The sequence below is a fragment of the Megascapheus bottae genome, chromosome 4, assembly GCF_031878675.1.
Source record: "Megascapheus bottae isolate mThoBot1 chromosome 4, mThoBot2.hap1, whole genome shotgun sequence".
Lineage (NCBI taxonomy): Eukaryota > Metazoa > Chordata > Mammalia > Rodentia > Geomyidae > Megascapheus > Megascapheus bottae.
Window position 1 is genome coordinate 45,682,425 of NC_143512.1, and position 27,323 is coordinate 45,709,747.

General features: G+C 39.2%; 1 protein-coding gene across 2 annotated transcripts in view; it reads left to right on the forward strand.

Annotated features, from left to right (window-relative positions):
* Positions 1-1,555: 1,555 nt before the first annotated feature.
* Positions 1,556-27,323, forward strand: part of Fcho2 (FCH and mu domain containing endocytic adaptor 2) — a 98,597-nt gene continuing 72,829 nt past the window's right edge. Inside the window, exons 1-5 of one of the 2 annotated variants that reach the window (XM_090331814.1) lie at positions 1,556-1,688; positions 17,335-17,426; positions 22,967-23,041; positions 26,535-26,676; positions 26,777-26,929. In XM_090331814.1, the coding sequence (XP_090187940.1) occupies positions 1,656-1,688; positions 17,335-17,426; positions 22,967-23,041; positions 26,535-26,676; positions 26,777-26,929 (495 nt within the window). In that variant the 5' untranslated portion in view covers positions 1,556-1,655. The remainder of the gene's footprint in view (positions 1,689-17,334; positions 17,427-22,966; positions 23,042-26,534; positions 26,677-26,776; positions 26,930-27,323) is intronic. The other variant, XM_090331815.1, reaches the window with a different exon arrangement.

A 27,323-nucleotide genomic window follows, 5' to 3' on the forward strand; every position in this document is an offset into this window, starting at 1 on the left:
TGAACTTTATATATATCTGAAATGCACAAGGGATTTATCTTCCTGGTAGACTTACCCATGATATTTATGGGATATTTATGGATCTGAGGATAAATGGAAGCCAGTGTAGCATGGACAAAACTATGGTGACCTCCATGCTAAATGGTGTTATAAAGGAGGAAAATCTAGGCTAGACACTACTAAGAAAGATTTGTTATGCCAATTTATTGCATTCAGGCTGAAAAGGTTTGAGAATGTGCAAGTGTTATGGAAGTAATGAGAGGCATTGCATGAGTTTTACATTTTTTTCTTTGTCAATTGTGGGACTTGAACTCTGGGCCTGGGCCCTGTCCCTGTGGCTCTTCAGCTCAAGGCTTCCACCCTACCTACCCCTTAAGCCACAGTGCCACATCTGGTTTTCTGGTGGTTAATTAGAGATAAGAGACTTTAGTGTCCGGGCTGGCTTTGAACTGCGATCCTCAGCCTCCTCAATAGATAGGATTACAGGCGTGAGTCACCACACCCGGTGTGTGATCTACACTTTAGAGGATGGAAATAATTTCTCATAAAGTGCTGTGTGCTATTTTACACTATCACATTTGAGATCACAACATAGAGGAGGTATGATGTATATATATATATAATATATGTAATAATTAAAAGCTTTAGCAAAGCTATTTTTGTAGAGCTTGACCTCAAGAACTGCTGCGTCATTTCTGATCTGGAGGCATTGAGCTTGAGACCTCTACTAGAATTTAATGATTAGTTTCGTCACCGTTGGAAAGTCAAGCATGGGAAGGGGATTTAGTTTCTGCATTAAGTTAAGACGTGTTAAAACATGCTTTTTTTTTTTTTTTTTGCAAATGTACAAGTTGCTAGGAGAAGCACGGAATTTTGCAAGCAGGTCCAAAGAGAGTCTTGTTTATCCTTGCCGGGGTCAGGGACTCTCACAGTTTGGGGTCACGTTCCCTGAGGGCCGGCGAGAACCCCCGCCCCCACCCCTCCAGGTCAGCGGCTGGGCCTCGGCGACTGGGCGCCCGGTCGCGCAGCTCCCGCGACACTGGGCGTTTCCTCCCTTTCCGGCCTCGGGGGCGGGGAGTCTTGTTTTGCTCCGAATTCCCAGTCGAGGAATGGCACCCCGTGGACCAAAGGTTCCCCAGTCCTCAGGCTGGCGGACCTCCAAATTGCCTCCAGCCCAGCTCCAGACCTTCGGTCTGCTGGTAATCCTCGAAGACCGGAGGCGGAGGAACGAGTGAGGAACGAGTCTTCGCTCTGTTTCTGGCTAGTTCCTATCACGCCGTTGGGGGCAGTAGCTAGTGACTCCAGCGGGACTCGGTACTCCACCATTCCCGGGAGGAGACTCAAACCTAAGCCGCGCCGAGGGGGTGCAGGTTGCCCGGCGCACGGCCCGCTGCGCGCATGCGCACCCTGAGGTCCCGGCGTCGAGGCGCCAGTCTCGCGGCGGCCGCTAGGTGGCGCATGCGCCCTGGAGGGTACGGGCTGGTCTCTGGGAAGAAGGCGGCGGCGGCGGCGGCGACGGCGGCGGCAGTGGTGGTGGTGGCGGCGGCGGCGGCGGCGAAAGGCGGGGGCGCGGTGGGGGCCGGTCCGTGTTTACACAGCGGCGGGCGGGTGCGGACGCGGAACGCGGCGGCGGCGGCAGCAGCAGCAGTAGCACGATGGTCATGGCGCATTTCGTCGAGAATTTTTGGGTAAGCGCAAAGATGCGGGAAGGATTTCGGAGACCCGGGCTGGTGGGCTCCTGACTCCGGCCTGCGTGCGCTTCGGGCGGCGGCGGCGGCCGCGGCGGGGCGGCGAGCGTCCTCGGACCGCTGCCCGCCGGGTCCCCCAGGCTGAGGTCCGGGCGGGCGGACCTTGTAATCCCTCCTCGCCGCGGGGGCTGTCAGCGCGGTCTGGGGAGCCGCGGCGGGGCCGCTCGGGCTGGGACAAAGCGCCGGATGGGGCGGGAGACGCCAGCCGGCCTCGCCGGAGGCTCCGGGCGCCGCTCGGCGTGGGGCGGGAGGGGACGCTGGGACGCGGAGGACGGGCCCGCGGAGGACGGGCCCGCGGCTCGGCGCCTTCCGCGGCGGCGGTCCGGGAGAGCGCGCCCGGCCCGGCCTCGGGGTCGTCCGTTTCCCGCGCCCACCGCAGGCCCGCGTCTCAGCACGCCCGCCCTCCGCCATCCCCACTCGCGATCCCGCACGGGGCCGGGCTGGATCGGCCCTTCCTCTCCCGGCCTCGCCGAGCCGTCGTGGGTCGGGCTCCCGGGACCTCGCCTCTAGGCCTGCCCAACTCTTGGGCTTCTGTGCACCCAGACTTCCCAGATCTTCTCCTTCCTCATTCTTCCACCACCGAGCCTCGGAACTTAATGTTACTTTCTTGGATCCTGACTCTCAGCCTCCCGATGGGGTGTCTTGCTGCAGGACTGTTGGTTGTAATAGGAATTACTGTTAAGCCGCGTACAGGAAAGGAACACACTCAGGTACCTTGAGTGAATTTCATTTTTATGTCCTGACAGTTTGCAAGCACTGCAGTTTCATTTGAGCAAGATCTAGAACTGTTTAAAGGAGACGTCCTTTACGCTAGTAAAGATTGAACCTCAAATTCTGAATTCCGAGTGTTTCAAACATGTGGTCATGCTCAGGAATTAGATCAGTTCACATTTATTTGTCAGTAATGTTCCTTGTTTTCCCTAACAACATATAGAAGCCATATTCTTTTTTTCTTTTTTCTTTTTTTTTTGTGCCAGTCCTGAGGTTTGAACTCAGAGCCTGGGCACTGTCCTTATGCTTTCTCAAGGCTAGTGCTCTACCACTTGAGCACAGCACTATTGTTTTTTTCTGTGTACATGGTCCCAAGGAATCGAACTCAGGGCTTCATGCATACTATGCAAGCACTCTACCAGTAGGCCAAGCTCCCTGATCCCTCATATTCTTTTAAACAATTTTATTAACATAAAATTCACATTCCACATAGTACACCATTTACAGAGTATATCTCAAGAGTTCCTTAAAATGTTTATAGAGTTATCCAAACATTACCACAAACAATTTCAGAACAATTTTATCAGGCCAGAAAGAATCCTGTGTCCATTTGTAGGCACTATTTTCTTTCAGCCCCAGCCCTAGACATCTGATTTCCTTTCTGTTAAAAAAAAAAAAAAATCTGTATTTTGGACCATTATGACTGGTTTCTTTCCCATAGCATAATCTTTTCAAGGTTCATCTCTGAGGTATTATATGTTAGTACTTAATTCCTTTTGGTAGCCAGATTATATTTTCCCCACATTTTACTTAATTGTGATAAATTTTGTTTTATTTTTATTTTGCAGTACTGGGTATGAACTCAGGACCTAGAGCTCTCTGTTTTCTTGCCCACAGCTAGTGTGCTACCACTTGAGCTATATCTTCAGTCTTGTAGATATATATATATTATATATAATATATATAATTTTTACTTTTTGCTTATTATGAATAATGCTTCTATGAACAGTTTTGTGCAAGTTTGTCTGCATATGTCCTCATTTCTTTTGGGAATGGAATTTGTTAGGTCTTGCAGTAACACTATGTGTAACATTTTAAGGAACTGCTGACTGTTTTCCAAAGTGGCTGGAGCATTTTAGAACACACTAGCAATATCTCAGGGTGCTCACCAGCACTTGTTCTGTGACTTTTTGATTGTAGTACAGTATCATAATGTGCTAATGTGGAGTACATCTCTGGGTAGTTATTGTGTCATTCTTCATGTACTTACTATTGAGTTTTATGTTTTGTTTGGAGAATTATTTACATCTATTGTCTATTTTTCAACTATACTGTCTGTTATTGAGCTGTATAAGTTCCTTTTGTATTCTGGATAGACATTGCTTACCAGATATAAGACTTGAAAAATATTTTCTGTCATTCTGTGACTCAAGATGCCCATTCTGTGACTCAGGACTGCATGCTTACCTGACTGGTGCTTTACTACTTTGGCCACACCTTGAGTCTGGCTGTATTCTAGTTATTTTGGAGATCTCTGCCTGGGCTAACCTCCATCCTCTCTCTTCTTTGTTAGTCTGTTTAATAGCTAGGATTATAGGCATGAGTTGAGTCCCAGCTTCTTCCCCACCTTGTCTTTCTTTAACCTGCATTGTCGGGAAGGGCTTTATTAGAACATTTCCACACATTTTGTTTATATTGTATCCCCATCTCCCTCAGTAACCCTCTCACATACCTCTTTCCAAAACAATTAGCAGGTATTGTTTTGTTTTTATATATGCAAATAAACTGTGTAGATCATATTTATCCCCTTCCACTTTCACCTTCCCACTAACTGCATTCTCCCCCCCCTTTCTTTCTGTCTTGAACTCAGGGCCTGGGCATTGTCCCTGAACCTTTTCATTCAAGGCCAGTTCTCTACCCCTTGAGCCACAACTCTGCTTCCAGTGTTATAGGTGGATAATTGAAGGTCAGAATCTCAGAGGTGGCTCACTCCTGTAATAATCCTACCTACTCTGGAGGCTGAGACCAAAAAAAAAAGTCTCAGGAACTTTCCTGCCTGGGCTGCTTTGAATCTTAATCCTCACATCTTAGCTTTTAGTAGCTAGGATTACAGGCATGAACCCCTGGCTCCTGGCTTCATTTACTTCTTGATGACATCATTTGAAGCACAGTTTTTAATTCTGATGAGATCTGGAAGTCCAGTTTACCTGCTTTTAAGTCACTTCTCTCTCTCTTTTTTTCTCACATCTAAGCCTTTGTCTAAACCCAGGATTTATTCCTACATTTTTTTTTTAACATTTTTTATTGTATTTAATAAAAGGGTTACATGATATTTGCCTGATAGAAGGTGCATTAATTCACATACATTGATACCCTTTCACATGTCTTGGTACCCATTACCCTCCCCCCCACCCCCCATCATTCCTACAATTTTATACAAGGTTTTACATGTTTAGTTTATCTGCTTAGGTCTGTGATCCATTTGAAGTTAATGTCTTTGTGTGGGGAATAGAAAGGGGAAGGGACATTTTGTAGGTGGTGGGGCTTGAACTGCCTGGGCGCTGTCCCTGAGCTCGTTAGCTCAAGGCTACCACCCTACCACTGAGCCTGGGCATTGTTCCTGAGCTCTGCAGTTTAAGGCTACCACCCTACCCCTGGATCCACAGTCCCACTTCCCATTTTCTAGGGGTTAATTGGAGATAAGGGTCTCAGGTTCTTTTGTGCTTGGGCTGGCTTTGAACCTTGATCCTTAGATCTCAGCCTCCTGAGTAGCTAGGATTATAGGTATGAGCCACCTCGCCCAGCTCATCTTTAGTCCTTTTTTTTTTTTTTTTTTGCCAGTCCTGGGCTTAAGCTCAGGGCCAGAGGACTGCCCTTGGATTTTTCTCAAGGCTAGAACTCTACCACTTGAGCCTCAGCCACACTTCTGGCTTTTTTTTTTTCTAAGTATGTGGTACCGAGGAATCAAACCCAGGTCTTCGTGCATGCTAGGCAAGCACTCTACCACTAGGCCAAACTCCCGGAACCCACACACAAGTTTTTAATGTGTGTTTGGGTATAGCAGTATGGATGAGACATAGAACTTCACCCATGCTAGGCAAGCACTCTACCACTAGGCCAAACTCCAGGCCCCTATTCCTTTTTTTTTTTGTTGTTGTAATTAATATAGGGATTATAGTTTTATTTGCCAGATAGAAGGTGCATTACTTCTCACACAGTGATACCCTGTCTTTTGCATAGATATGTCCAGGTATTCCAGTACCATTTGTGACAAAAAGCGTTTTTTCCTCCTGATTGCTGTGGTATATTTTCTTCCATTGATTGCTGTAATACCTTTACCAAGCATCACTTGACTATGGATATGACTTTAGTTTTGGAATTTCAGTTTTATGCCAGCCAGTTGGATGACTAACTTCATATACTAGGTTTGGAATCAGGAATTGTGTGCTAGGTTTGGATCAGGAATTGTGAATTCTCCAAATTTTTCTTTTTCAAGATTATTTTGGCTATTATGGGTGTCTTGTTTTCATATGAATTTTAGACACTTGGTTTTGCACTGAAAATTTAGAACACTATTATAAAAGTTGACATTCTTACTATTTTTGCTGTTTGTCTTATTGTTTCTCTGCCAGTTCTGGGGCTTGAACTCAGGGCCTGAGCTTCTTTTTTTCAAGGCAAGTACTCTACCCTTGAGCCATAGCACTACTTCTCATTTTTGCTGGTTATGTGGTATTGAGGAATGGAACCCAGGGCTTCACTCATGCCACACATGCACTCCATCACTAAGCCACGTTGCTAGCCTTGAGCAAAAAAGTTCAAAGGGCTAGGAATGTGGCTTAGTGATAGTAGAATCCATTTGGAAAGTTGTTATGCTTCTAGAGAAAACCATAAGGGCTAGTATAGAGATTATTGGTATTTTTTTTTTTTTTCAGTCCTTGGGCTTGAACTCAAGGCCTGAGCACTGTCCTTGGACTTTCTCAAGGCTAGAGCTCTACCACTTGAGCCATAGCACTACTTCCAACTTTTTCTATGTATGTGATACTGAGGAATTGAACCGTGGTCTTCATGCGTGCTAGGCAAGCACCCTACCACTAGGCCAAACTCTCAGCCCACTTCTGCTCTTTGGTGGTTAACTTTTATCAATTGAAAAGAAACTTAAATTTTTTTATTAATTAAAAAGTAACTTGTCAAAGTGAGGTGATAGGATTTCTTTTTTTTTTTTTTTTTGCCAGTCCTGGGCTTGAGCTCAGGGCCTGGGCCCTGTCCTTGGACTTTCTCAAGGCTAGAGCTCTACCATTTGAGCTTCAGCACCACCTCCAGCTTTTTTTCTGTGTATGTGGTACTGAGGAATCAAACGTGGGTCTTCGTGCATGCTAGGCAAGCACTTTTATCACTAGGCCAAGCTCCCGGCCTTCAAGTTTTAGATTTCTAACCAAGCAATATGTTAGCTGTATTCCTCCTGTATGTATAATGAACCAACTTTTGTTGTGGCACTTAGATGGATGAAAGTTTAAGTCAATGAAATCATCCTCTAAGCTCTTTATAGATTGTTATTGACTAAAATTTTGTTAAATAGAAAACTTAATATATTTCCATATTACTTACTAAATCTACTTAATATACTTCTATATACTTTGAAGAAAAAATATACCACAGCTTCCTACACAGCAGGTGTTTTGTTGCTGATAAGCCAGTTGCTACAAACTATAGCGCCATTGATAATCACATTGAAAATGTTTTCTCTTAAAATTGGATAGCAGAGTAATTTTAATAGCTGAAATGCACACTATTGATATTAATATATATAAATAGCTATTGTTACTTCAAACAAATACATAACTTTCAAAAGAGCATTGACTAGTATTTCCATTAAGAGATTGTTTAGGTATGCTGTGCCTTTCTCAAAAGAAGAGTCAAGAATTGGCTTATATTCTTGAGACTAACTAGAATCAACATTACACTAGAATATAACTAAAATGGATTAATATTTAAATTTTTTTTTTTTTTTTTTGCCAGTCCTGGGCTTGAGCTCAGGGCCTGAGCACTGTTCCTAGACTTTCTCAGGGCTAGAGCTCTACCACTTGAGCCTCAGTACCACTTCTGGCTTTTTTCTACGTATGTGGTACCGAGGAATTGAGCCCAGGTCTTCGTGCATGCTAGGCACGCACTCTACCACTAGGCTAAGCTCCCACCCTGGATTAATATTTATTTTTTATTTTTTATTTTTTTTTATTGTAATTAGTAAAAGGGTTACATGATATTTGCCAGATAGAAGGTGCATTAATTCACATACATTGATACCCTTTCACATGTCTTGGTACCCATTTCCCTCCCCCCTTAAGGTTGTTTTTTAAAATATATTTTTATTGTTATTAATAGAAGGGTTACATTATATTCGCCAGATAGAAGGTGCATTACTTCACTGAACTGATGTTTTTTGTTAGGCATTTTTCTCAGAGACTATCTGCATTTAGCCAACTAAGAAATTAACAAATTGTTATATTAGGCATTTTTACTTAGAAGTTTTTCCTCTTTTCTCTTACTAAACTGTAAAAAATCTCATTTCATTCGTTACTTCATTGGTATTGTCATACTTCATTTTAAATCAAGTTGGAACAGTTAAGTATGTATTAAAAATTTGACCTGTCGTTATATAGGAAAAGTTGGAAGGATTAAAATTCTTTTTAAAAAATCTGAAATTGGGGGAGGGTAATGGGTACCAAGACATGTGAAAGGGTATCAATGTATGTGAATTAATGCACCTTCTATCTGGCAAATATCATGTAACCCTTTTACTAATTATAATAAAAAAAAATCTGAAATTGCTATTAATAGGATTCTGGAATGTAAAACATATTTCTGCTTGAATTTACTTGATTTAAATTTAGTGTCTTGGTTTGAGAGATTAACATCAATATTCTTCAGAGATATTTACCTATATGAAAATTTAAAAAATATTTCTCTAGAAAATTACTTTAGATGACCACAGAAATCTAGAATATAGTCTTACTTCTTTCATTTTTTAAAAATGCTGGTCCTGTGGCTTCAACTCAGTTCCCGGGCTCTGTCCCTGACCTTCTTTTTGCTCAAGGCTAGTGCTTTTCCACTTGAGTCACAGTTCCACTTCCTGCTTTTTTGGTAGTTTAGTGGAGATATGAGTCTCATGGACTTCTTTTTTGCACAGGCTGGCTTTGAACTGCGATTCTCGGATTTCATCTTCCTGAGTAGCTAAGCAATCATAGGTATGAGCCACCGGTGCCTGTCTGGCCTGTGTTTGTAATGTGAAGTTTCCAAATATTATCATTTGGGATTTATTTTCAGAATATTATTCCATCTGTAGCTATTCTAAAATTAAATACATTTATGCATACATATTTGTATAAGGAGCTTGCAAAACATCTTAAGTGGTTTAATGTTCAAAAGATACAAAAGAATATAGTATAAAAACTTCTTTTTTCTAGCCATGAAGATATCCTTCAAGGCAGTCATGATTTACCAGTTTATTAGCTTGACAGAGTTCATGTATACACAATATATTATGAGTAAAAAATAGTGTGTATAGTATATACTATATGTATACTGTTTTTCACTTATACATATGTACATATGTATTATACATGTACATGTATAATACATATTTATGTATATATGTATTTGTATATGTATACACACTAAATACACATGTCCAAATTATTTTTTTCCACTGCAGCTGACTATGAAAATACAAACCATAGATTCAGCTCACTTGGTTCAATTTGATTTGACAAATAGACATTCTAAAATTGTTTTGTTAGATTTTATTTGTGGAAATAAGGTACTCACTATAAAGCCTAGGCTGGTTTCAAACTCTCCATCTTCTTGCTTCAGCTACTCTTGTGCTTGTATTACAGATATGAGCCACCATGCTTGGTTTGAGATTATAGTGTTAGATTGTACTGCCTTTCATTGTGAGCCCTTTAGAATTTGAGACAGGAGTGGTTTATTTGTTATGCTTAGCTAAATATTAGAAAAGATTTGTAAGTGAAAAATTGGTAGGGATTTAGTCTGCATAAATTCATTTGGAGGGGGAATTTTAGAATATTGACTTTGGAGAGACTAAAAATTTGATGTCTGAGTTATTTTCTGGTTCTACATATTAAATCCTGAAGGCACTAATCCTTTATTTAAATAACCTAGGGAAAGGATGAGAAAATAGTTACGTTTTGAATTATCCTGGTTATTTGGTTAATGCAAGCCATTGGAATTCTTTTTTTTTTTTTTTTTTTTGTCAGGAGAATATTTCCTTAGGTTACCCGTCCTGATAATCATAATTCTAGAACATTTAGAGACATTTAAGAAATCCAAGTGGAAACATGGTACCATGAAGACTTATACAGGAAAAGGATTTAGGGCTTGGTTTTAAGTCTTCTCAGTAAAGCAAAACTAAAGGATAGTAGAACTTGAAGATTTTAGTGTGAATCTGGTTTACAGAAGTAAACATAAAATAGAAGTAACAATACAAACAACAGAGTAGTAGCAACGGAAACCTATACTTGTATTTTGTCCATAAAGGTGTGCTAGACCATGTTGTTGTAAAGAGAGGCAGGAGACATAAGGTATGAAACTGGAATGTGATTAGCAAGCTTTGTACTGAAGTTGAGGCCATGCTCCTGGAAAGGATTATAGGACTAACAGGCCTGGGAACTATACTGAACTTGTTTACTTGGCTTTAGAGAAAAGATAGGAAGGTGTAACTTAAGTAAAGCAAATTGGTGATGATGGGATCTTTTAAAACAAAGAAGTGCAAATTTCATTTAAGTGAAGCTATAGCTTCAAGTATAGTTTTCTTTTTAATTATAGTCATTATGTGATAGGTATAAAACAGAATCTAGAACAAAAATTACCAATAAGTAGGCTGGGAGTTTTGCCTAGTAGTAGAGTGCTTGCCTAGCATGCACTGAGACCGTGGTTCGATTCCTCAGTATCACATACATAGAAAAAACTGGAAGTGGTGCTGTGGCTCAAGTGGTAGGGCTCTAGCCTTGAGAAAGCCCAAGGACAATGCTCTGGCCCTGAGCTCAAGCCCCAGGACTGAAAAAAAAATACCAATAATCTCCGCCTTATGGTTTTCTCTAGAAGCATAACTTTCCAAATGGATTCTACTATTAGTTTATCTTGATTTTTTTTTTCAAATAGTACCATCAAGTCTTAATCATGTGCCTAAATACTCTCTTAGTAGTTTTCATTGATTGCATGGGTTCACATAGAATGAATAGACTGTGTTTTTGTTAACTACTTCTTTTTAGGATACTTAGATTGTGCTTCCTTCACAATTAAGAGGACTTGAAGCTTTCTTTTTTTTTTCTGTGGATCGTGGGTCTTGAACAGGGCCTGGGCGCTGTCCTTGAGCTCTTCAGCTCAAGACTTCCACTCTACCCCTGAGCCAAACCCCAATTAGCGTTTTCTAGAGGTTAATTGGAGATAAGAATCTCAAGTTTTTTGTGCCTGGGCTGGCTTTGAACCTTGATCCTCAAATCTCAACCTCTTGAGTAGCTAGGATCACAGATGTAAGTCGCTGCACCCTGCTGGACTTGAAACTTGAAACTTGATGAGGATAAGATACTTAAGAAACTAACTAGTCTTCTGTTTATTTGTGAGCAAAGATTGAGGAGTTGAGAAAGCTGAAATTGTTTTTTTTTTTTAATTTTTATTTTTATCTTGAAAGTCAGATAAATCACTTTCATTTCTGACTACTACAGAAATCGGAAGGTATAAAAAGTTATCGTACCACTATTGCTTCTGCTGGTTTTTTTTTTTTGGGGGGGGGGGTGGACATGGGGCTTGAACTCTGGGTCTGGGTGCTGTCCCTGAGCTCTTCAGCTCAAGGCTACCATCCTACCTCTTGAACCATAGCCCCAATTCCCATTTTCTAGTGATTAATTGGAGATAGGAGTCTCATGTACATTAGTGCCTTGGCTGGCTTTGCACTGCGATCCTCAGATCTAAGCATTCTGAGTAGCTAGGATTACAGTTGTGAACTACTGTGCCCTACTGCTTTTGCTGTCTTTCCAAGTAAAGCTGTTTAGATTTTTAGGGATTTAATTACCTTGGAAGGAGTGAGTTCTAATTAAAAATGATTAGGCGACTAGGCCCAGAGTTCAGGTCCTAGGACTGACAAAAAATAAAAGGGGCTGCGAGTTTGGCCTAGTGATAGAGTGCTTGCCTAGCATGTAGGAAGACCAGGTTCAATTTCCCGGTACCACATACATAGGAAGAAAGCTGGAAGTGGTGCTGTGGCTCAAGTGGTAGAGCTCTAGCCTTGAGAAAAGTCCAAGGTCAGTGCTCAGGCCCTGAGTTCAAGCCCTAGGACGGGAAAAAAACAAGCAAATTACAACTTATTTAGCCGGGAGTTTGGCCTACTGGTAGAGTGTTTGCCCAGCATGCACAAAGACCCAGGTTCGATTCCTTGGTACCACATACATAGAAAAAAGCCAGCACTGGTGCTGTGGCTCAAGTGGTAGAGCTCTAGCTTTGAGAAAGTCCAAGGACAGTGCCCAGACCCTGAGCCCAAAGAAAGATTAGGGAGAAGTATCTTGAGTAGTGAGAAAACCCATTTCCTAAAAATGTAGAAGGATTTCTTTCCTTTGGTTAATCAACAAATGTATTTGTGTCACTTTTGTCCCTGTATCAAATAGTTCTGTCTGCTGAGCAATACTTTTAGTGATAGTGGCTAAATATTTTAATACATAAAGGATGTTTGGATATGAAGAGGTAATAACTTGTGGTTAAATGCCCTGCTTACTTACTGATGAATGAACAAAAATCGCGTACATATACATTTCATCCTCCTCTTCCTAGCAATTTCTTTTCTTTCTTTCTTTTTTTTTTGGCCAGTCTTGAGGCTTGAACTTAGGGCCTGAGCACTGTCCTTGGGCTTTCTTAAGGTTAGCACTCTACCATTTGAGCCACAGAACCACTTCTGACTTTCTTTAGGTAAGTGGTACTGAGGAATCGAATCCTGTTCTTCATGCATGCTAGGCAACCACTCTACAACTAGGCCAAACTCCTGGCCCCGTTTCCTGGCAATTTCTAATGCAGAAAATGGCACAGAGGTGCCATTGCAGAATTGTTAAATTTTCATCAAAAGTATTTGAATGGATTCTTTACAGAGAAGCCCTACATTTCCTACCTGCCTACCTACTGTTCCGAGGCAGCTGGGATGGCAGATATGTACTATCATGCCTGGCTTGTTTTGTTGAGATTGGGGTCTTGAGCAGACTATCTTCAAACCATGATCTTCCCAACCTGCCTCATGAGTAGCTGTGGCTAAAGTTTTTTGTTTTTGTATTTAATTTATGGTTGTTCTTTAAAAACGAAATCACTGAAAAAATCACAGCTGGGCTCCTCAGGTGGCTGAGTTCTGAGGATAGAGGTTTGAAGCTAATTTGGGCTGAGAAATATTGGAGACTCTTATTTCCACTTGTTGAACAACTCCAGAACCGGAGGTAAGGCAAAAGTGGTGAAATACCCAGCCATGAGCAAAAAAGCTGAATGAGAGTATGAGACCTTCAATTAAGTACTGGTACAAACAAGCTAATGCATTTTTCAGTTCCAGTAGAAATATATTAGAATCTTATACTATAAAACTGAACAAAAAAATCTGGTTTTGGAAATGGGATTAATGGTTTAAACTTTTTAAAATTAGAAATTTAAAAGGAGAGGATTGTGGTTCAAAGCCTGCCCGGGAAATACAAAGCCGAGAGACTCTTCATCTCCAATTAATCACTAGAAAATGGGAAGTGGGGCTGTGGCTCAAGGGTAGGGTGGTAGCCTTGAGCTGAAGAGCTCAGGGGACAGGGCACAGGCCAGAGTTCAAGCCCCATGACCAATAAATACATACATACATACATACATACATACATACATACATACATACATAATACATTAATTTAAAAGGAAGCCTCTTTTGTGAACTATAGTATAGATGAGAAAAATTGTTTTTTATTATTTATTTTTTGCCAGTCCTGGGCTTGAGCCTGAGTCCTGGCCTGAGCACTGTCCTTGGACTTTCTCAAGGCTAGAGCTCTACCACTTGAGCCTCTGCATCACTTTCCAGCTCTTTTCTATGTATGTGGTACCAAGGAATCAAACCTGGATCTTCGTGCATGCTAGACAAGCAGTCTACCACTAGGCCAAACTCCTGGCCTCTAGATGAGAAAATTTAATCGTTACATTTATTTGGTAACTTTACATATGTATATATAACTTTTCACACACGCACGCATGCTGATACAGGGGCTTGAACTCAGGGCTTGGATACCTTACGTTTTTGTTCCAGGCTGGCTAATTAGAGATAAGATTCTTACAGTCTTTCCTGCTTATGCTGGCTTTGAACTGTGATTCTCGGATCTCAGCTTCAGCTAGGATTACAGGAGTGAACTCTGTACTTGGCAGTTTAACTGATAATTTAAGTGTAAAACATGCATAATCTGATCACATTTTTGTGTTAAAAATACTTTGTGGCTTTGTGCAGAAAGGAATTTGGACTGTTACATATAATGCAGTCATCCTAATTAGAACAGAATAAATATGGGAAATGCATATTTAAAAACAGCCAGCATGTTTCTGAAATTATGTTTTTAAAGGATAATAAGACATTGTGTTGAAATGGATTAAACTTGGTACATTGGATGTGGTAGGAAAGTATTCTACTGTGAGTATACTTCCAGCTCCAATTTACAAAGATTTTTAATACTTATTTGCATTAGATGATAATAAGATATAATCTTATCAGTGGACATTAAATGTACTATCTCTTTGTAAAATAATTGTGAGATCAGCAGATAAAACATTTCATAAAATACAAATTTGCATTGCAGTTGTCTTCCTTGAACCAGCACTGGCATTGTTAACTATTTTTGTTGTATAATAATGAAAAATTCCTTATAAGAATTTATTAGGGGGTCCGGGAGTTTAGCCTAGTGGTAGAGTGCTTGCCTAGCATGCACGAAGACCCAGGTTTGATTCCTCGGTACCACATACATAGCAAAAAGCCAGAACTGGTGCTGAGGCTCAAGTGGTAGAGCTCTAGCCTTGAGAAAGTCCAAGGACAGTGCTCAGGCCCTGAGCTCAAGCCCAGGACTAGCAAAAAAAAAAAAAAAAGAATTTATTAGGACTGGAAAGCTGAACTTTTTTTTTTTTTTTTTTGCCAGTCACAGGGCTTGAACCCAGGGCTTGGATATTGTTCCCTGAGCCATTACTCCACTTCCAGTTTTCTGGAGATTAATTAGATATTAGGGTCTCATGGCTTTCCTGCCCAGGCTGGCTTCTAACAGGGATCCTCAGATCTCAGCCTCCTAAGCAGCTAGGATTTTAGGCATGATATACCAGCACTTGGCTTGAACTCTTAACTATGTCTCAGACGTTGTTAGTCAATGCAGGCACCTGAGAGGAAATACACAAAACTATTAATTTCTTAACTAATTTATCATTTTTGGCAGTATTGGGGCTTGAGCTCCAGGCATTGTACTTGCTAGGAAAATATTATTTCTTTTTCTCCCTCCCTCCCTCCCTCCCTCCCTCCCTCCCTTCCTCCCTCTTTCTCTCTCTCTTTCTTTTTTTCCTTTTGGCCAGTCCTGAGGCTTGAATTCCAGGCCTGGGCTTTGTCTTTGAGCACTTCTGCTCAAGGCTAGTGCTGTGCCATTTTAGCCACAGCACCACTTCTGACTTTTTCCACATTCCCAGTCTGCAATTATTATTTCTAACAAGTTATATATTTGTTTATAGTAGTAGCTCTTCACTTTCAACTATTCTCTAATTCTGCCTTTATGTATGTGTATGTGAACACATTCATATGCATATGTGTATATATATATATATATATATATAATTATGTTGGGAGTGAGCTAGAGATTGAACCTTGCATATTTCAGGCACCATTCTGCCTTTAGATTAAACTCACCACCCTCTAAATCTTTATATTGTATACTAGTAATCTAGGTAACCTGGCTTGTTAGAATTAGATGATTATGAGAACTGTGGGACATGAGAGCTCACACATGGGTTTTATGGTTTTACATTTCAGTGTTTTTGTCCTTGCTTCTTTCAAGGCTGACAACTCTATTCTGAAAGATTAATCAGGTGTAGTTTATGTGTTATTTTCAAGTAATAGATGTCCATAAAGGATTCTAATCCTTCATTTTTTCTCATAAAACTTCATTTATAAATCTGCATCATACTATTTTTACTTGTTATACACTAGTGAGAATTGTTACTTCAAAGAATACTTTATTTTGGCTGGAAACATTTTCCTTGGAAACAGCAGCATAAATAAATTAAAATTAGATTTTAGCTATTTCTTTTTCCTTTTTTTTTTTTGCTACTCCTGGGGCTTGAATTTAGGGCCCAAGCACTTGGAGTTTTTCCTCAAGACTAATGTTCTACCACTTGAGTCACAGCACCACTTCTAGCTTTTTCTGTATGGTACTGAGGAATTGAACCTAGGGCTTCACGCATGCTAGGCAAGCACACTACCAATAGGCCACACTTCTGGCTCCAGTACTACATATTTCTCTTTTTTATATATTTTTAATTGTAATTAATAGAGGGGTTACAGTTATATTTGTCAGATAGAAGTACTTTACATATTTCTTAAACATGAAAAGTTGCAGAAGTCCAATGAAAATGGTTGCATTCCTAAGAGACTGTGATTTTTGTGTACTATTATTCTCGATAGGTGGAAATAAGATGTTCAGAATGTTAAGAATATGGATTATATTATTTCATAACAGATGTGACATTTTCACTTGTATTTCACAAAACTGATGAATTTATTAGCAATCACTTCAATTTAACTGGAAGTTTCAATGTTGACTTTTTTTTTGTGGCCAGTCATGGGGCTTGAGAACTCAGGGCCTGGGCACTGCCCTTGGACACTTTTTTCTCAAGGCTAGCACTCTGCCACTTGAACCACAGAGCCATTTTTGGCTTTTTCTTAGTATGTGGTACTGAGGAATCAAATCCAGGGCTTTGTGTATGCTCGTTGAACACTCTTACCACAAGGCTATGCTCCTGGCCCCCAGTGTTGACTCTTTAGTGAGTCATTTAAAGTTAGGTTTCAGATTATGTACTACCTGCTTCTTGTATTTTACTTTGAACAGATATATTAAATTCTTCACTATCTTATTTTCATTAAAGACAATAAAAAATACTTCTATCCTGTAGAGAGCTGTTAAGCTTAGCTTATCAATGATTATTTCATTTTTTGGTTGTGGCCTTGAACTCATCTGGCTATTAATGATTTTTTTTTTTTATACCAGTCCTGGGGCTTGAACTCAGGGTTTGGGCACTAGGCACTATCCCTGAGCTTTTGCTCGAGGCTACCACTTGAGCTGCAGTGCCACTTCTGGCTTTTTCTGTTAATGTAGTACTGAGAAATCAAATCCAGTACTTCATGTTTGCTAGGCAAGGACTCTACCACTAAGCCACATTCCCAATCCTATCAGTGATATTTTATTTTACTGATTAGACACTTTTAGTATTTTCTTTGTAATTTAGCATTTACAGGATTAAGCAGCTCTAGAGATTGTTTATTTCTTTTTAATTGAAGACTAAGCTAATAGCTGATTTCTTGTCCTTAATATTTTCTATTTTTCTGACCTCCCAAGTTAAGCTTCCTGAATGACTTAGAATGGGAATTATAAACTGTTTTATGATGTACAGTGCTTGTATGTTGAGTAGTTTAAAGTCATATAATGATTTAACAGTAATTGAGTTAAGGAAATAAAATCTTACCAGACAACACATAAGAATTGTATAATAATTAGTATAGGGTTATTGTAGTCTCAAGTTATATTTATGTCTAGTTTGTTAAACTAAATATCTCTTTTAATTTTAGGGAGAAAAAAATAGTGGCTTTGATGTTCTCTACCATAATATGAAACATGGACAAATATCAACAAAAGAATTAGCAGATTTTGTGAGAGAAAGGTATGTATCTTTATGAGTAATTTTAAAATAAATGATTATTAATTTAAATTACAGAATTTAAAAATTTAGATTTGGAATGATGCTTAGAAAAGTATGTAGTACTTGGCTCTGGTGGCTCATACCTGTAATCCCTTTTACTGAGGAAGGTGAGCTCTGAGGATCATGGATCAAAGTCAGCCCATGCAGGCAAGTTTGTGAGACTTTTATTTTCAATTAATCACTAAAAAACCAGAAGTAGAGTTGTGGCTCAAAGTAGTAGAGTCCTATCCTAGCCTTGAGCAGAAAAGCTTAGGGATAGTGCCCAAGGGCCCCCCCCCCCACCACATACCAGAAAGAAAAGCAGGAGGCTGTTATTTTATTTTGATAAATGTATTTTAAAGTAGGATTTTGTTTTGTTTTAATATCTAAATACACCAAAGGCTGATATAGGCTCAAAGTTTGAAAGCACCCATCTCAACAGAATGAGCTGAACTTGTGACAATGTGGCTCAAGTAGTAGGGCAGTAGCCTTGAGCTGATGAGCTCAGGGACAATATCCAGGCCCAGAACTGACAAAAAAAGCAAAAGCAAAAGAAAGAGCTGGACCTAGTTTTGTGGGATTATCTGTAGAGTATTGCAATTCTGGCTGGCTCAGGGAAAAGGGGAGATGGTATCTCAAAAGTTGCCAGAGTAAAAAGGACTGAAGTGTGGCTCAAATGTTAGAGAACCCACGGAGCAAGTATGAGGCCCTGAGTTCAAACCTTATGTTTATCATCTTTGTAATCCCTTTTACTTACTTCAGCAATAACTGATTTGCTTCTAGAGCTTAAGCTAGTGTTTGTTTTCTAGAGTTTTGTATAAATGGAGTCTTTGTTCTCCTGCTGCTTTTGTTCAGTACATTTGTCCTTAGCTGTGTTTGGTTTATTGGCTCCAGGACTCCCATAATTACTCGAGTTCTCAGATGCTTAAGGTCCTTGCATAAAATAGTAGAGATTTTGTATATGATCTTGTTATTATAGATTTAAGTTTCTTCTGGGTCCTTTTATAATTTTCCAGCTCATTTCTGATATCTATCTCATTTTTCAGGTATACTACAGTTTATTATTAATCTCCTGAAGGACATCTTGGTTATTTCCAAGACTTAGACTTGTAAAAAATTGCCGTAAATATCCATGTGCAGATTTTTGTGTAGTGTAAGTTTTCAACCCTTTAGATAAATGAGTACAATTGCAGAATGATACAGAAAGCATATGTTCAGCTTTGTAAGAAATCAGTGTATTGTTTTCCCAAAATGGTTGTGCCATTTTGCATTTCTATTAGTAATGAATGAAAGTCTTTATTTCTCCATATTCTCTCTTTTTTGGGGGGGAAAGGGGGCTCCAGTGTGGGTCTTGAACTCTGGGACTGGATACTGTCCTTGAGCTCTTTTGTTCAAGGCTAGTGCTCTACTACTTGAGCCATAGTTCCACATCTGGTTTCTGGTGATTAATTGAGATAAGTGTCTCATGACTTTCCTAGTCAGATTGGCTTTGAACCACAATCCTCAGATCTCAGCCTCCTGAGTAGCTAGGATTACAAGCATGAATCACTAGCACCCAACTGTTTAGCTGTTTATCCAGTCTTTTGTTGCTGTTGTTGGTCCTGGGATTTGAACTCTAGGACTGGGCACTGTCCCTGAGCTCTTTAGCTCAAGGCTACTGTCCTACCCTTTGAGCCACAGCCCCACATCTGGTTTTCTGATGATTAACTGGAGATAAGAATCTCATGGACTTTTTTAGTGCCTGGGCTGGCTTTGAACTTCAATCTTAAGCTCTCAGCCTCCTGAGTAGCTAGGATTACAGGTGTGAGCCACCTTGTCCCACTTGTTTATCCATATTCTTGTGAACCCCATTTGGTGTTGTCGAGGTTTAAGATTTTGGCTATTGTAATAGTTGCATTGTGACTTAGCTTTTTCTGTTTTTGTTTTTTTAATATAGCTAATACTGTTTTGAATATTTTTCTGTATATGTTAGAATACATATCCATATACTTATATTCTGAAGCAAAATCGGGGGGATTACAATATATTCATATTTTCAATTCTAATCGTATTAAGGAATTTTCCACTAGGTACTGTCTTAGTGGCTCAGGCCTGTAGTCCTAGCTACTCAGGAGGCTGAGGTATAAGAATTGTGATTCAAAATTATCTCAGTAAAGTCCGTGAGATTCTTATCTCTTCTCCAGTTAACCACCAAAAAGCCAGAAGTGGCATTGTGGCTCATGTGATAGAGTGCTAGCCCTCAGGAAAAAAGCTCAAGGACAGTACTCAGACCCTAAGTTCAAGCCCCAGGACCAGCACAAAAAGCATTTCTCAACACGATTTAACTAGTTTACATCCTTCTTATGTTGTTTGAGAGTTCTAGCTGCTCCATTTCTTATTGACACTTTGATCCTTTAGTCACTCTGATAAGTTTTAATTCTGAGAAATTGAACCCAGGACTTCATGTATGCTAGGCAAGCACTTTACCACTAGACCACATTCATGGCCTCTTTAAATCTTGAATATGTTATTTTCCTTCTTTACTCCCATTCTTCTTTCATATAGCCCAGTATAAATTACATTTAAATTAAATTTGACAAACCTAACTCAACATAGTACATTTTTTTTTTGTGCTGGTATTGGGGCTTGAACTCACAGCCTGGGTCTATTTCTTTTTGTGTTCAAAACTAGTGAAGCTGTTTCTGGCTCTTTAGTAATTTCGTTTCCTACTACCAAAGGTAGTATTCAGCTTCCTGAGTAGCTAGGATTGCAGGCATGAGCCACTGCGCCTGGCTGGTGTTTTTTTTTTTTTTTATAAGTGACATTGGCCTGAAAAATCATTTTCTCCAATGATCTTTGTTATTTGTTAGTATATTTATAGTTAGGTTTCAAGTTTTAAGGATTGATGGCTTCATTAAAAGTGTTGCAGAAGCTGGGTGCAGTGGCTCACGCCTGTAATCCTCACTACTCAGGAGGCTGAGATCTGAGGATCGAGGTTCAAAGCCAGCCTGGGCACTAAAGCCCTTGAGATTCTTATCTCCAATTACTCACCAGAAAATTGGAAGTGGCCGCTGTGGTTCAAGGGGTAGGGTGGTAGCCTTGAGCTCAAGAGCTCAGGGCAGTGCCGAGGCCCAGAGTTCAAGCCCCATGACTGACCCTCACTCCCCCAAATGTTGGAGAATGTGCCCCCTTTTTGCATTCTCTGGAAAAAGTTCAAGTTTTTATTTTTATATGTGTTTGATAGAGTTTTCTGGCTTGTTTTCTTTACAGAAAGGTTTTAATTTTCCTTCCTTCCTTCCTTCCTTCCTTCCTTCCTTCCTTCCTAACTTCCTAACTTCCTAACTTCCTAACTTCCTTCCCTCCCTCCCTCCCTCCCTCCCCCTCCCCTCCCCTCCCCTCCCCTTCCTTTCCCTTACCTCCCCCCCTCGTGTCTCTCCCCCACCTCTCTCTTTCTCTCTCTTTCTTGTCAGTCCTTGCTTGAACTCACAGCCTTAGCACTGGCCCTGAGCTGCTTTTGCTCAAGGCTAGCTGGCCACACACACACAGCTCCAGGTCCATCCTTTTCTGTGTATATGGTTCTGAGGAATCAAACCCAGGGCTTTGTGCATGCTAGGCAAGCACTGTTATCACTAGGCCACTCCTGGCTCCAACACATTTAATTTTGTAAATTCAGATTTCTAATCCATATAGCTTTTGCAGTATTTAGATTTTTTTTTTTTTTGCCAGTCCTGGGCTTGGACTTTCTCAAGGCTAGAGCTCTACCACGTGAGCCTCAGCATTACTTCCAGCTTTTTTCTATGTATGTGGTACCGAGGAGTTGAACCTGGGTCTTCGTGCATGCTAGGCAAGCACTCTACCACTAGGCCAAACCTGGCCCCAGTATTTAGATTTCTAACAAAAAAATTTTGACTGGGGCAGGGGGCAGCACCCATAATCACATGGGCCTTATACTTGCTTAGCTTGCTTGTCCACAGCTGGCATTCCACCTGCCTTTTTGTCTGTTATTTTGGAGATGGAGTTTTTTTCTGCTTGGGTTGGTTTCTAATCAAGAACCTCTAGATCTCAGCCTTCTGACTAGCTAAGTTACAAATATGAGCCATCCATGCGTGCCTTAAATTCTGTTTAATGTTAACAGTTTTCTTCAAAACTTGAAAAAAATTATATCTAAAATTTCAAATTTATTGACAAAAGCTAATTCTATTATCTCCTTTTGAATTTCCTTATTATCTGAGGATCTACACTGATGTCCCAATTTTCATTCCTGAAACTGGTTATTTCTGTTCAATTTCATTTGGCATTTATTGACTTTGGTAGTTTTTTTTTTGTTTTGTTTTTTTTTTACAAATAACTAATTACAGGCTTTGTTGATCCTCTTGTATTTTTTATTTCACTAACCTCATTTTCTTTTTGTGTCCGTACTGGGGCTTGAACTCAGGGCCCTTAGCTTTTTTGCTCAAAGCTACAATCTGCTACTTGAACCACAGTGGCTCCACTTCTGGGTGTTTTGTTTTTTATTTTAGTGGTTAATTGGTCTCATGGACTTTTCTACCTGAAGCTTGTTTCAAGCCACAATCCTCAGATCTCAGCCTCCTGAGTAGCTAGGATTACAAGCCTGAGCCATCAGTGACAGGCATGAGTCACCAGTGCCCAGACATTACTTTTTTGGACAGTGTCACTTCTTTCTTTACTTTTCCCCAGGTTCTCCCTTCTATCTCTTCATAGTTCATTTTCCACATACTAAATTCATGATTACATTTGTTCACCCTTCCTCTCTCCCATTTTCTCTCTCTTTCCCCCCCAAAAGACAACAACAACAACAACAAAAAACCAAAGTAAAAAGAATTATTAACCCCCCCCCCCCACAGTAACAATACAATACCCATGTTTCCATTTCCTGGAATTAGTTTCATTTAATAGAATTTTACTTTGAGTTCCTTCTCCTTTAGTCTGACAGTTTGTGTGTGAATCTCTACAGTGCTGTACAGGGTGTCCTATCCAGTAATGGTGTAGATCTAGCTACCACATATGAGAAAAAACACATGCCATTTGTCTCTCTGAGCTTAGTGTGATTTGTTCTACATCCACCCATTTCCCTGCAGATGACATAATCTTACTTTAATGGATGAGTAAAATTCCTTATTTATTGTCCCACTGGGATTCTTCAAAAGTTCCTACCAATGCCTATAAGTTCTAATATTTCTCATACTTCATCTTTCAGTAGTTTGAAAGTTTTAGATTTGACATTGAAATCTTTCTCCACTTTGAGTTGATACTGGTGCAGGGTGACAACAGAGATCAGATTTTAGTGTTCCCAATATCAGTTATTGAAGAGACTATTTTTTCCACTGTCCTTTTTCGACTCCTTTATTTATTGTTTTTATTTTATTGTCGGGGAGTTGTACAGAGGGGTTACAGTTACATTCATCAGGTAGTGGGTACATTACTTCTTGAACATTGTTACCCCTTGACTCCTTTATTTGTATTTGATAACTTGATTTTGATCATTAAATGAGTTTCTATGATATGAAAATTTGATTCAACAGAGCTACAATAGAAGAAGCATATTCCAGATCAATGACAAAACTAGCAAAATCTGCAAGCAATTATTCACAGCTTGGGTGAGTTAATTTCTTCAGTGTTCTCTTAGGCTTGCTTTTTAGGAATATTAAGTTTTGATTAAGGATATAATAGTTTATAAGTGTGGTGATATTAAGTCATATATCACTTAATCACATATTCTGAGAAATGTGTCAGATGAGATTTTTGTCATTCTGCAAACAACACAGTAGGTTAAGTTTGAGATTATAAATGCTCTGTTACATATAGACAACGTGTTCTAGTTTTTTATTAGTTAATTTAAATTCTATTGTAGTTTAACCTACATTGCCAGGTGTGGTAGTCCACTCCTGAAACCACAGCACTCACTGGAGTGAATGATGAATATTGTGAGCTTGAGAACATCCTGGCGTTCAGAGTAGAATTATCTCTCAAAAACAAGACAACAACAAAAATAAAACTCAAAGCTGGGCAAGGTGGCTCATGCCTGTAATCCTGGTTACTCAGGAGGCTGAGATCTGAGGATCAAGGTTCAAAGCCAGCTGGGGCACTATAATCCTTGAGACTCTTATTTCCAATTAGCCACCAGAAAACTAACTGAAAGTGGTGCTTTGGCTTAAGGGGTAGGGCAGTAGCCTTGAGCTGAAGAGCTCAGGGACAATGCCTAGGCCTAGATTTCAAGTCACACAACCACCACCACCAACTCCCCCCACAAAAAAACCCACCTCAATTAAAATAAACTTGAAATAATTAAAATTATTTTAAATTATTCCTATGATTTTATACTCACTAAATCCTCTAAACAATTTATATTCAAGAAATATGTTCCTTACAAAATTAAAAATTAATAAGACTTTAAAATGAAAATGAACTGATAGCCATAAAAACTATGGAAAGAGTAGTTTCATAGTCTAAGCCTGTAATAACTCTTGAAGGAATTAATCTTGTTTAATTATATTCAAGTTGAAGAAAGGATTGGGGGTATGGCACATGTTTGCACCTATCTTGCAAACATAAAGCCCTGAGTTTAAAACCCCAGTACTGTCCCCCTGCATTACCCCCACAAAAGAGGAAAAAAGTTGAGGAAAGATTCTCTCTTATTTAAGATGTTGAAATAAGTAGTCTAACAGGATTTTGGCTGTGAACTTCTATGAACTTGCCAATTTGATGAAAAATTTTATGTTAACTCATTTTATAAATATGGTCACTGTAAATTAACTGATTGTCATATGATTCTGTGATTTACAGAATAGTTAGGAACACCTTTTTTACATAAATATTCTGTAGTATATTTAGTTTAAGCCAGAGTTGTTTATCTTTGGGGCTAAGCCAAGGGGAGTTGAAAACTCACTCCATTCCCAGTGTAGCATCACTATCCTTTATGTGTTGACATCCTCACAACCAAAAAAATCCTTGTGCTGCTGTGCACAATGCTAGTGGGAAGGCTGGGAATTCTACCATGAAGAATGGAGACTGAGAAATACTATTTTTTTCCTTCTCGTTTGTCTTTTTTGTCACCACTTCATCCCTACTCCTTTTTCTCACCTTTTTGATGCTGTATTTCTAGAGGCTCCATGATGGTAAACTTCTAACATCTGATTTCTTCTCTCTTGATCACACTAGAAGAGTCAGAAAAAGTTAACTAGAACAACAAAAATGTGTTGGCAGCTTTACTATAGAAAATTGTATCTTATTTTTAGCTTTTAGAAATATGGTGGCTGGAGCATTTATCGACATGGAAATATGGTGGCTGGAGCATTTATCCACATCAGTTTTGTTTCTTTACAACACTACTGTATTTGGAATGTGTATTTATGTGTATAATATGTATTTTCATTAATAATAAGTTTTTTGTTGTATCATCTCAGTATTGTAAAGATTCTAAATATTTACATTATTTACTATTCCATATTTTAGCATTAAATTGAATTTCTTCTCTTCATGTTCATTTGCTTTTAAAAAGACTTTGAATTTCTCATTTATTTTTCTTAGTGTTTATTATTGTATGTATACAATAATATCTTTTCTTGGCCAGAAAATAGTTGTATATGTCAAACAAAATTTTAATGAGATTTGAAATTTTTTAAGCAATTTTTGGAGAAATTATATGTTGAATTCCTTTGCAGTATAAAGAATCCTTTGGTGTAAACTAAAGGGACATTGTCCTTTTGTCTTACTGAAATCTTACTTAGCACTTATCAGACTTATGTGAACTGAAGTACATGTGTTTTGGTACTTTAGTGAGAAGATACTTTACAGGTATCTTTTCTTGAAATTTTCTGCTTAACTGCTTGCGAGGTTTAGTGCTAATTAGACTTCGTTGTTTTGTATTAGAAATTTTATTGTGAAGACATGTTAAAGCAAGAACTCAAAAAGCATAAATGTTTCTAGATCATTGTTCATTAAGCAGGCTAGTTTAAACTAACCTTAGTTAAACTAAGTTTAAACTAAACTTAGGACATCCTAAGTCCTATCAAGAATAGGATAATTGTACTTGAGACTGCTGGAGGTTGTAAATTCTTAATTTTGAGGGGAAAACATGATAGAAAAGAATGTCATATCCTTTATACTGTAAAAGGCATTGTCGGTGTATTATTGAAGTATACAAGCAGAGAAAATCATAATGCCTGAACATTTCAAATAACTGTTATTGACCAATTCTTAATTAAATGTTGAAGATATAAAATATCACATGCGAAGATTTGCTTTTAGAATACTAAATTAAGAGAAACTGAATTCTCAGGGCTTCCTATAGACAAAGTACTCTTACCACTGAACTGTACCCCTAGACTCATATTAATTTCAGTTTCAATGAAGCATCTTAAATGGATGCTTCATGGTTTGAAATTGAAGTTTTGATGAACAAATGGTTTTTTTTTTTTTTTGGTGGGTCATGGGGCTTGAACTTGGCCTGGGCTCTGTCCCTGAACTCTTCAGCTCAAGGCTACCACCCTACCCCTGGGTCTGGGCATTGCCCCTGAGCTCTTCAGCTCTAGGCTACGGTCCTACCCTTGAGCCAAGCCCCACTTCCCTGTTTTCTTAAGTTTAATTGGAGATAAGAGTCTCAGGTTCTTTTGTGCCCAGGCTGGCTTTGAAACTTGATTCAGATCTCATCCTCCTGAGTAGCTAGGATTATAGGTGTGAGCCACCTTGCTTGGTTACACATTGATTTTTAACAACAGTGATGAAAAGCCTTCTAATTCAACTTTGAATAAGCAAGTCAATATAGAAAACAACATCATTAAGTGAGAAGGAGCTGTGGCCTGTGACATAAAATTAGCCTATATTTGTGTACTTGTGGCAGGAATGATTAACCAAGAATGACAAAATAAAAAATCAAGATCCGTTTGTCAGTCTTACCATCATTTTAATTTGGTCTTCATTATTGTTTCTAGTGGTTCCATCTTAGAACTTTAAACTTATTTTTCTCTTATTTTTGGTTCTGGGGCTTGAACTGTGAGTACGATAGTACTCTACCACTTTGAGCCATAGAATTACTTCCAAACTTTCCTTTTTCTTTTAGTAAATTATTCTCATGTTGTTCCTTTCCCTTAGAACATTTGCTCCAGTGTGGGATGTATTCAAAACATCTACAGAGAAATTAGCAAATTGTCACTTGGATCTTGTTAGAAAATTACAAGAATTAATAAAAGAAGTTCAAAAGTATGGAGAAGAACAAGTGAAGTCTCATAAAAAGGTATGCTGGTTTTTTTTTTCTTACAAAAGTATTGATTAGTCCAATATTAAGTGCTTTTTTATCGTGTACTCATTTTGTCAAATCATTTCATGCTAAACAGACGAAAGAAGAAGTTGCAGGAACTCTAGAAGCTGTTCAAACCATTCAGAGCATAACCCAGGCCCTTCAGAAATCCAAGGAAATTTACAATGCCAAGTGTGTAGAACACGAGCGTCTGAAAAAGGAAGGAGCTACACAAAGAGAAATAGAAAAGGTACTTGTAATAGAAATAGTATTCTTGACATACCTTTAAACAGTCAACAGTTTGACGCAGTGTATATCACGAAGCTAAAACTAATTGGAATGAGGTGTTACTGGAAGAGAGTGGGTAAATGAAAAAGGGAATGGGAACAAGTGCAGTCAGAATTCTCAATGTTACATAAATGATTAAAGGAAGTAGGAAATGTGAAATGAGTCTGGGGAAAGGAGACAGTGAGAATAGTGGAAGAGATGACTGCCCCAAAAGCACTGGACACAAAAAGGACATGATAACTGGAAGCCCTTAGTTAGAACCATTTGAAGTATAAAGAATAGTTTTGTTTTTTTTTAAAAAGGACTACCTTAGTGTGCAGAGTGGCTCACGCCTGTAATTCTTGCTATTCAGGAGG